Source organism: Sapajus apella, unplaced genomic scaffold (assembly GCF_009761245.1).
Source record: "Sapajus apella isolate SASKATOON/1434 unplaced genomic scaffold, GSC_monkey_1.0 scaffold88, whole genome shotgun sequence".
Taxonomy (NCBI): Eukaryota; Metazoa; Chordata; class Mammalia; order Primates; family Cebidae; genus Sapajus; species Sapajus apella.
In genome coordinates, this window is record NW_022437028.1 from 8522030 (window position 1) to 8531674 (window position 9645).

Sequence of the window (9645 nt, forward strand, 5' to 3'; positions counted from 1 at the left end):
GGTCAGGAGTTCGAGACCAACCTCGCCAACATGTTAAAACTCTGTCTCTACTGTAAATACAAAAAAATTAGCCAGGCTGGTGGCAGGCACCTGTAATCCCAGCTACTTGGGAGGCTAGGGTGGGAGAATTGCTTGAACATGGAAGGCAGAGGTTGTAGTAGCTGAGATTGTGCCACTGCACTCCAGCCTGGACAACAGACACTGTGTCTCAAACAAATAAACAAAAAGCACTGAACCCACAATTCAGAGTTTTTTGTTTGTTTTTGAGACAGGATCTGGCTCTGTTGCCCAGGCTAGAGCACAGTGGTACCATCAGAGCTCACTGCAGCCTGGAACTCCTGGGCTCAAGTGATCCTTCCTCCTCAGCCTCCCCAGTAGCTGGGACTACAGGACTACACCACACCCAGCTAAATTAAGAAAATTTTTTTGGTTGAGATTCAGTTTTGTGGGGTAGGGTCTCCCTATGTTGCCCAGGCTGGTCTCCAACTCCTGGCTTCAAGCCAACTTCCCGCCTCAGCCTCCCAAAGAGTTGGAATTGTAGGCATGCGCCACCGCACCCAAACCAGATATCTATTTTTTATACAAATTAGTATTTCAGGAAACTCTCCAAGGGAAAAGTAGTTACAAAAAGCCGCAAGAGGCCGGGCGCGGTGGCTCACGCCTGTAATCCCGGCATTTTGGGAGGCCGAGGCGGGTGGATCACGAGGTCAAGAGATCGAGACCATCCTGGTCAACACGGTGAAACCCCGTCTCTACTAAAACTACAAAAAATCAGCTGGGCATGGTGGCGCGTGCCTGTAATCCCAGCTACTCGGGAGGCTGAGGCAGGAGAATTGCCTGAACCCAAGAGGCGGAGGTTGCAGTGAGCCGAGTTCGCGCCATTGCACTCCAGCCTGGGTAACAAGAGCGAAACTCCGTCTCCAAAAAAAAAAAAAGCCGCAAGAGTGGGTGTGCCCCAGGAGGGAGCCCAGGGTGGGGTGGGCGACCCCCACCCTCACTCATACAGGGGAAGAAGCTCTGGTCGGAGTGACTGAACACCAGAAATGCTGTGGAGGTCCGAGTGGGGAGGTCAGGGCACACTGGACCATTACGTTTAAGCTGCCCCATTTATGACTGGACGCAGTGGCTCATGCCTGTAATCTCAGCACTTTGGGAGGCCGAGGCGGGAGGATCATGAGGTCAGGAGTTTGAGACCAGCCTGACCAACATGGTGAAACCTCACCTCTACTAAAAATACAAAAATTAGCCAGGTGTGGTGATGCGCGTCTGTAATCCCAGCTACTCAGGAGGCTGAGGCAGGAGAATCGCTTGAATCCGGGAGGCAGAGGTTGCAGTGAGCCGAGATTGCGCCACTACACTCCAGCTTGGGCAACAGAACGAGACTCCGTCTCAAAAAGAAAAAAAAAAATGTCCCATTTGGCGCCCCAGGAATGAGGACTGACACACTGGGCATCGCAGCACGAGCCAGATTAAGATTCCTCTGGGCTGGTCAGCCATAGCAGTTTTCAAGAGTAAGAGTGGCCTTGATGAGGTCCCGTAGGGCTTCAACCTGCCACAGCTCAAAAACACGACGGCTTGGGGGCGGTGCGGAGGCTGTGAGTGAGGAAGCCCGCCAGGAACTTGGGGGCGGGGCGAGGGAATGACGTCTGGGAGCGCCAATAGGGTGGGCGGGGTTGCTGACTCCGCCCCCGAAGGTAAGGTTTCCGGTAGCGGCGTCTGGGAGGGGCGGGGGAGAGGAGAAGGTGGCCAGAGGCTGTGTACCGTGACCCTTGGACCGCCTGAGACCCCCGCATCCCCAGGGCACCTTCAAAGATGATGGGCTGTGGGGACTCAGAGTTGGAGTCGGTGGACGGGGAAGAAGCCGCGGCGGTCCCGGGGCCACCCCCGGAGCCCCGAGTCCCGGAACCCCGAGCCCCAGTGCCCGAGCCCGGCCTGGACTTGAGCCTGAGTCCGCGGCCTGACAGCCCCGAGCCGCGGCGTGGCAGCCCTGGGCGGCGGAAGGGGAGGGCGGAGCGGCGGGGCGCGGGTCGGCAGCGGCGGCAGGTGAGCGAGGGAGGCTGGTCCACGGCCCACGATAGCCCCGCGCCCACCTGGTCACCGCCCTGCCCCTTGCTCCCAGGTCCGTTTCCGCCTGGCACCACCTTCCCCGGTGCGGTCCGAGCCTCAGCCCGCGGCGCCGCAGGAGCTAGAGATGCCCGCGCTTCAGAGCAGCCTGGCCTTGGGCCTGGAGCTGAGAGCCGCAGCCGGGAGCCACTTTGATGCCGCGAAAGCCGTGGAGGAACAGCTGAGAAAGTCGTTCCAGATCCGCTGCGGCCTGGAGGAGAGCGTGTCCGAGGGTGAGGGGGGCGGGCGGGCGGCCGGCCGCGCGCGCGGGAGTGAGGGCGAAGGGGCACCGCTCACCTCTGTCCTCGCTGCGCTCTCAGGGCTGAACGTGCCGCGCTCCAAGAGGCTCTTCCGAGACCTGGTGAGCCTGCAGGTGCCGGAGGAACAGGTTCTGAACGCCGCGCTCAGGGAGAAATTGGCACTCCTGCCGCCGCAGGCTCGAGCCCCGCCCCCAAAGGTGATGCGATCTGGGCATGGGGCTTCCTCCATGTACCCTCTTCCCCGGATCCTTCCTCCCAGTGTAACCTTGCTTTGGGCCCCACCTCTCAGCAGGAGCCACCTGGGCCGGGGCCAGACATGACCATCTTGTGTGACCCAGAAACGCTATTTTATGAATCTCCACACTTGACCCTGGACGGTCTGCCCCCTCTCCGGCTTCAACTCCGGCCCCGCCCTTCAGAGGACACCTTCCTCATGCACCGGACGCTGAGGCGATGGGAAGCGTAGACCCCAACGATTCTTGGAGGGCTAATTCGTAATTTTGTGTTAAACTATTCATAAGAATAAAGTAATTTTGCTGATAAATGGGACTCTTCTTGGAGGCCTAAAATGGGGTTAAAATCTCTCTAGGGGGTTTGTCCATTTAGCCTCAAGTTGGAAGCTGCCTGGAAGTTGAGTTTGGAGGCTTTTTAGGAACTTGGAGTCATGGCAAGTAGAAAACACTGTCCACGTTAGAGGTTTAGATATCCCTCAGTTTGCAACCTTACCCACCTCTCTCTTATTTCAGCCACAGCTAATGCCTGTTTTATATCAGGCAATTGTTCTCTGTACCACTTATTCTGATTTTTGGAAATGCAGCCTATCACAATTCACGGAGGCCTTCTCGGATAACCTGCCTTAAGGAGCTTGCAAGCCAGCTGCTTGCACCGAGTTACTGAAATTATCTCCTTTTTACCTTTAAGGGCCTTGCCTATCCTGTTACACCCGAGTAAAATTTGAAGTTCCAGTAACACCTGTCAAGTCCCCAAAGAGCTTCATGTTGTAAACTGCCTATAAATCTGATTCCACAGCACCAAAAAGGTGTCTGGTCTATCTATGAGCATTTGATCCAAAGCACTTTTTTTCTATCTCCATTGACAAGTTAGTCTTCTGGCCAGGCATGGTGGCTTCCGCCTGTAATCCAAGCACTTTGGGAGGTTGAGGTGGGTGGATCACCTGAGGTCAAGAGTTTGAGACCAACCTGGCCATCATGGTGAAACCCCATCTCTACTAAAAATACAAAAAATTAGTTGGGCTTCCGGCCTGTAATTCCAGCTACTCCAGAGCCTGAGGCAGGAGAACTGCTTGAACCTGGAAGGCGCAGGTTACAGTGAGCTGAGATCGCACACTCCAGCGTGGGCAACAAAGTGAAACTCCATCTCAGGAAAACAAAAATCAAAAAAAGCCTTCTGCCCAAGGCCCTCACAGGGCTTTTTCGGGGAGGGAAGGCAGACTCCAGGTTACACACCAAAATTTGCATTACACACCTTTTCCTGTCTAGGCTTCTGTGTACTTTTGTGTGGACTTGGCTAGCATGCAACAATCAACCCAGCCACCCAAAAACTTGTTTTCCTTGAGATGGAAGAGGAAGCACAGGTTCTTGTGGGAAGCACCACGTCTTTCCCCACCAGCTAGAAAGTACCCGACACAGGTGTGGGGGCCACTGCCCTAGACATCAAGTTTATTGTGCTGTTCTCACATTCAAAACCCAACCCCCTCTCCCACTGGGGTACGGCAGAGGGAAAGATTTTCACAGTACCTTCGTGCCTCCCTACTAGGCTTCCCCCTCTAACCCTCAGTCCATCTATCCATGGTCCACTGAAATGCAGCTACGGAAAAGGGCTGAGGAGATATCGGAATCTCTCTCCTTGGGAGAATAGGAGGAAAGGGCTAGAGAATTTGATATCCTTCCACCTCCCATGCCCTAGAAGAACAGAGGTCAGCAAACAGTCCATGCCATCCAGCCTGACAGGCTGTGGGAGAGGAAGATGGTGACTCCAGCGCAGCCAGCCTTGCTGCGCAGGTGTCAAGAGGCATAGGAAGGAGGCTGAGGCGGCAACGGAAGAAAAGCTTTCTTTGCAGATCCAAGAAAGAAAACTATTTTTGGAGTCAGAAAGGAGAGACCTTGGGACGCTTTCCTCTTCCCCCAGGTCCTTATGAGCAGCGAGGGCAGCCTCTTCACACTTTCTGTTCAAGGGGCCACTTAGTGGCTGGGGGATCGGGCCTTGTGGAACAGGTACACAGGACGCTGGAAGCCTGAGGGGAGAGACACTGATCAGAAGGGGTTGGCAGCACCTCCCCACAGGATCTGAACTTTGTCAGGACCAACCTTCCCAACAAAATAAACCAGCCTTACCTTTAGAGGTGTTGTGGGGTGTGGCCACAAGCTCATAGCTGGAGAAGCCCACTTCTGGGGATGTCAGGTAGGAACTGAACTGCTCTGGCTTCAGCTGGATTCGGTAGTAGTTCTTGTAGATTGTTTCCTAAGGAGAGAAGCAAAGGACCACTTTAGCATGCTGCCACCTCCCCTGGCCAAGAGTGATGCCCAGCCGGAGGGCCTTTTCACCTTGTTCAGAAATTCCTTCTATATTCCCTGAGGCCTTTTCTTGCCTCAACCAAAGGAAGGATTATTCCCCATTTCCACCACACCCAACTCACCGTAAGGGTCTTTCTCTTGCCATAGGATGACCAGGGTTGGGGCTCTAGGACCAGGATGCCCCCAGGGCGTAAGTGCCGGTAGATCCTGCGAAACATGCGCTTCAGGCCCTCATCTCCCCAGTTCAGATGCACCCACTTGGTGAGGCTAAGGCAGAGCACCACATCATACTCAGGTGTTTGGGCCTCCACCAGGTCATCTCGATCCAGCACATAATTACCCTGGGGGCAAGAATCAGCAGTGAGGTCAACAGAGGGAATCAAAAAACCCCTGCTTCCAGGCAACCTGCCCTAAGGCCGACCCACAGTCCTGCGGCCTCACTTTAGCCCTTGGTCATATTCTTCTCAGACTAACTCCCAAAAGGGGCCCTCTTTGAGTTTTGTTTTCTCCTCTACACCTTCCTGGCCTCTGCTTCTTCCTACTGGTGGTAAGCCAAAAAACGTCTAGAGGGAGCCTGGGTAATTTTAAATGGTGCAAATTATCCATGAGGACTTCCAAAGCTGGGGTCCCAGGACCCTATCCTGTGCTTATTCTCACCCACAGACATTAAGTGGAATGACTGCAATTAGTTGCAAGGGTAACTAACCCAGGTTTCAAACCACAGGCAGACCTGTGGTTCCTTCTCTACAGTTGGGGTTGGCAAAGTTTCAGGCCTATTCTTTCCTTCCTCTGAGAGATATGATGAGCCACATCCTTCAGGAAACCTTTTCTAGAAGATAAGCTCATCATAGCCCTCTAGAAAGACCATTCTTCAGGCTTAACCCAACACCATGCCAAATATCCCAGCAGATGGCCTAACTGGGATGTTTTCTGGGAGCTGTGTGCGGTCAGGGGACACTGTGGTGGGCATGGGACTCTCTCCTCTTTGTGAAGAGTTTCTGGCTCTTCCCTCTCCTACTATCTAGAGTCAGTGTGGAGAGAATCTATAGCCAAGCCACTTGGGTTCCTGACACTCTTCAACAAACTGTCTAGGAAAACAAAAGCAGCTGATGGGAACAAGGTCTCTATCAATGGGCAGAAATGCCAATATTAGTCTGCCACTACCCTAATCTCCCCAGAAGACATTCCATGCCTGACTCCCATTCTCAGGCTCTTTCAGTAAGTCTGAGGACCAAGTTCCAGCTGGATTGAATCCCCTAGTGAGCAACAGCAGCAGCCCTCAAGGGAAGGTGGACCAGTGTGGATTACAGGCCAAGCCAGGAGCTGGGCAAAAAAAAAAAAAAAAAAAAAAAAAAAAGTCCTTTATTTTGGAGATCCTTGCAGTCATGACAAAGGACTCCAGGGTCAAGGCCCCATGGTAGAGAGATCACCCTTCCGGGTTATAAAAGGGAAGAGATGCCCAGCAGAGACTCTCACTTGCCAACCCAGACCCCCCTTTTAAAGAATCTGGGTCATAACCTTCCCTGCTATATTCCCATTTTATCTCTTCACACTTGGCCCCTATTCCAAGAGCCTCTGGACCCTCTTACCGTGACGAAGACAACATTGTTGGGGAAGACTGATGTGTCCGCTCCATCCAAGGGCACTTGGGGGGCAGCGATGGGGCCCCGGCTGGCAGTCAGCGAGGCTGGGAAGCAGCTCCTCTTTCGGACAGTGGTGGTCCCTTCCTCACCCTCTGCCCCTGGGTCCCCTTCCAAAGTCTGGCGTGGGAGACGCAGCTCCTCAGACAGGTAGTGTCGGATGTTTTGGCGGGCAGAATGGATGAGGCGGGAATCTATATCTAGGCCCACCATACGGGACGGGCCCCACTTGCAGGCAATGCTCAGGGTCAGATGGCCCACATTGCAGCCGAGATCTAGGACGTCCCGGCCCCGAAACCACTCAGGCTTCAACACCCGAAGGCGCCCATCCTCACAGGAAGGATTGCGATACCCATAGTACTTGCAGTAATTCCCATACTGGAACTTGCGCTGTTGCTTTTTGAAGCCTGCTGCAGGCAGTGGGTGCTGGTGGTGGCGGCCTCCCCAACTCCCTCGGCCCTTTTCCTTGGAACCCTGGCCTCCACCCCTAGCCCCTGCCTCCGACTTGCTGGAAGTCCTGCGACGTTTGCGATGTCGGGAGGAGGAAGACGGGGGTGCAGAGGTAACTGAGGCAGCTGGAGGGGCTGATAGGGAGCCTGAGGGACCCTGCAGAGCAGATGGAAGGGGAGACACCACTTCATCCCTGCAGTTGATGGCTGTGTTGAGTTCATAGGGTTGGGGGGCATCCCGGTTCTGGCCCCTGTGCCGCGGGTGCTGTGTGGTGCCCTCCCCGTGGAGTGAGGGGGTGAGAGGGGCTGTGGGCAGCACAGGGTGGGTCTCACTCCCTCCGGCTGCCTGCTGCTGCTGGTGGTGCTGTCCCCGGTGTCTATGCCGCTTCCGACCAGTCTTGAGTGGCGAAGCAAGAACTACATGGCCCTCATCAGTGCAAGTATTGAGGCTGAGCGGGTCAGTAATATCTTTGGGGATGAGGATCTCCACTGGATCTCGCCCTTTGGCCGGAAGGGGGGATGACTTAGGGGTCTCCGCGTTGAGGGCGCGGCTCACTTCCTCATCCAGGAGACTATTCAGGTTCAGGGGATCAAAGATATTGCCCCCCAGGAGAAAGTTGGAGGGTAACACAGAGTCACAATCCGAATTCACTCGCCTGCGCCTCTTGAAGGCCGGATGTTTGAAACCTCCTCCGCCTCCCCCTACATTACAGCTATTTCTCCTCTTGCCCCCGCCTCCCCCAGGTGGCCGGTGGGGCTGATAGCCATTGCGGGGTCGAGGAGGAGCAGGGGGGCCCAGCTCTGTCCCGCCCCCTCCCCGGCGCTCCTCCCCCACGTCCGGAGGAGCAGCTAGCCCCGGGGGATCCGACAGGCTGGCCTCTCCGTGCGACTGCGCCTGGGGGCCACCCCGGGGATTGGCCGCAGCCCCCGGGCTCTCCCTGCGGACCCCAGAGCCCGGGGACCCCGCAGATGGCGCGCGAGGACCCGGCCCACGCTCCGTCCCGCAGCGGAGCTCCCCGGAGGCGGCCTCTTCGTGCGGTGGCACCGTGGGGCCGCCCCCTCCGCCCGACTCATCTTTGAGCGGCGGCGGCGGGGCCGGCACCAGAAACGGCTCCTTCTCCGCGGCCATCTCGATCATTTCCTCCCCTTATTCCGTCCCAGTCGGGGCAACAAGGGGGATCAGGGGGCTTAACACCCCCCGCCTGGACCCCGCTCCCTTCCCCCTTTCCCGAGTGCGCGCGCAGCTCTGCTCTTCTCGCCTAGTCTCGCGCCCAAGCGCCTCCCCACGAAGCGCGCCCCACTCGCCCGCGAGACCAAAACAAGATGCCCGCGAGACCCGAACAACTCGAGGACTCAACCGCGCGTGCGCCGACCCCTTTTTCCTCCGCCACTACCACCCGGCCGCGAGCGCTAGCGCGCGTTCCCCTGGCCCCGGAATCACGCATGCGCACTCTGCCACCACCCTGGTTGCGCGCGCATCGGAGTACGAACCAACTTAACGGCTCTGGGAGTTTAAATATAACCACCCCCACAGCCCCCGCAAAAGCCCACCACCCCAAACTGAGACCCTACTTCCCTGCGCAGCTATGTCCGGCCCTACTGATCTCCTTTGTCTCTGCCGTGCGATCCCACCCACCGTAGGCGGGGGACAGGAGCTGGTGTGAAAAGGTCTCCTTGACACCCGACCCTTGTTCCTGAGGAATGAGTCTCAGCGGTCTCCGCCCGGCTCTAAACCCAACAACCTCCCCACCCCGCCTCCTTCCTCCCCCTAGTGGGCAGCGCCTGCGCACACCCTTTCGGGCTTGCGCGGGTAGAGCTAGCACGTGCTGGAGGTGGCGCCCCGCCCCTCCCCCGTCTTAGGGGTGGGGCCTGTGACGTCGCTTCCTCAAGTTTAGTAAACGCAGCGTGCGTCAGCGCGGTCCGGAGGGGCGGTGCTCATGAATTATTTATGACTCTTGGTAGCACACCTCCCCCCTCCTTAAAAGAGCTTGCGAGGGAGCGGTGCGGAGTCCCTAAAAAGCCGAAGAAGGGCGGGAGTGGAACTGGGCTCAGTAAAACGCGATAGATCATTATAACTCACCCCCCTCGAAAATATTCTCTGCTGAATTGGGGAAAAAGCAAAAGCAAAAGCACTAAAACAGCCGATGTGGTCCAACTTCCTCTTCCCCGAAATGGCTGAGTCGTTCTCTGGCTCCTCCGCCTTTCCCCAATGGCAATCACCTGGGGAACGCCACACCACGCCTTCCTCTCCGCCTCCACGCCCACCCCCAATGCACGCACCCGTGCCCACCACCCCGCGGGCCTCCACGAACGCCCGCCGCCGGCGCCGCACCGCCTTATATAGCAGCGGGTGTGGGTGGGGACGGGGGTTCGGTCTGCGCTGGGCACCCTCAGCTTCCTCCAATGAGGAAGAAGCGAGTCCACGCCGTTTTCCTGGGGAGATGCGCGGACAGGTCTCTCAGCCGGCGTAGTGCTGGGCTGAGGAGAGGGCGGCCGGGGTGACAGTGGGGTCCAAGAGAGTCTCTAATAAAATCCTAAAGGGAGGGCGTGAAGGAGACCAGCAGGAAGAGGAGGAATCAGGGAGCGGAAAGAGGGAGGAAAAGGCCGTCTGAAACTGAAAAGTTAAGAAGATGTGCTTCAGAAACAATCAGGCGCTGCG

At 56.7% G+C, this 9645-nt stretch overlaps 2 protein-coding genes across 3 annotated transcripts; one reads left to right on the forward strand and one right to left on the reverse strand.

Annotated features, from left to right (window-relative positions):
- The first annotated feature begins 1451 nt into the window (after positions 1-1451).
- Positions 1452-2907, forward strand: PPP1R35 (protein phosphatase 1 regulatory subunit 35). Its single transcript, XM_032255209.1, has 4 exons — positions 1452-2043; positions 2120-2336; positions 2424-2560; positions 2656-2907. Exons 1-4 carry the CDS (start codon positions 1813-1815, stop codon positions 2827-2829), a joined length of 759 nt encoding a protein of 252 aa, XP_032111100.1. The 5' UTR covers positions 1452-1812; the 3' UTR covers positions 2830-2907.
- A 1106-nt stretch (positions 2908-4013) lies between these two features.
- Positions 4014-9278, reverse strand: MEPCE (methylphosphate capping enzyme). Of its 2 annotated transcripts, XM_032255211.1 has the most exons (5): positions 9067-9278; positions 6487-7143; positions 5020-5238; positions 4718-4844; positions 4014-4617 (listed from the first exon to the last, which is right to left on the reverse strand). In XM_032255211.1, the coding sequence occupies exons 2-5, from the start codon at positions 6748-6750 to the stop codon at positions 4565-4567; spliced, it is 663 nt and encodes a 220-aa protein (XP_032111102.1). In that variant the 5' UTR covers positions 6751-7143; positions 9067-9278; the 3' UTR covers positions 4014-4564. The 2 variants fall into 2 exon arrangements, with proteins under 2 accessions (XP_032111102.1, XP_032111101.1); XM_032255210.1 differs by having other exon boundaries at positions 6487-9245.
- Between the last annotated feature and the right edge of the window lie 367 nt (positions 9279-9645).

What these genes read in the sequence shown, in the direction of transcription:
- PPP1R35 (XM_032255209.1), top strand. Translation starts at nt 1,813, where the DNA reads ATGATGGGCTGTGGGGACTCAGAGTTGGAGTCGGTGGACGGGGAAGAA. An exon ending in GGAGGAGAGCGTGTCCGAGG is followed by an intron (nt 2,337 to 2,423) that starts GTGAGGGGGGCG and finishes CTGCGCTCTCAG; the next exon opens with GGCTGAACGTGCCGCGCTCC. An exon ending in CTCGAGCCCCGCCCCCAAAG is followed by an intron (nt 2,561 to 2,655) that starts GTGATGCGATCT and finishes ACCTCTCAGCAG; the next exon opens with GAGCCACCTGGGCCGGGGCC.
- MEPCE (XM_032255210.1), bottom strand. Translation starts at nt 8,124, where the DNA reads ATGATCGAGATGGCCGCGGAGAAGGAGCCGTTTCTGGTGCCGGCCCCG. An exon ending in GCAAGAGAAAGACCCTTACG is followed by an intron (nt 4,845 to 5,019) that starts GTGAGTTGGGTG and finishes TTCTCTCCTTAG; the next exon opens with GAAACAATCTACAAGAACTA. An exon ending in ACCCCACAACACCTCTAAAG is followed by an intron (nt 4,618 to 4,717) that starts GTAAGGCTGGTT and finishes CTCTCCCCTCAG; the next exon opens with GCTTCCAGCGTCCTGTGTAC.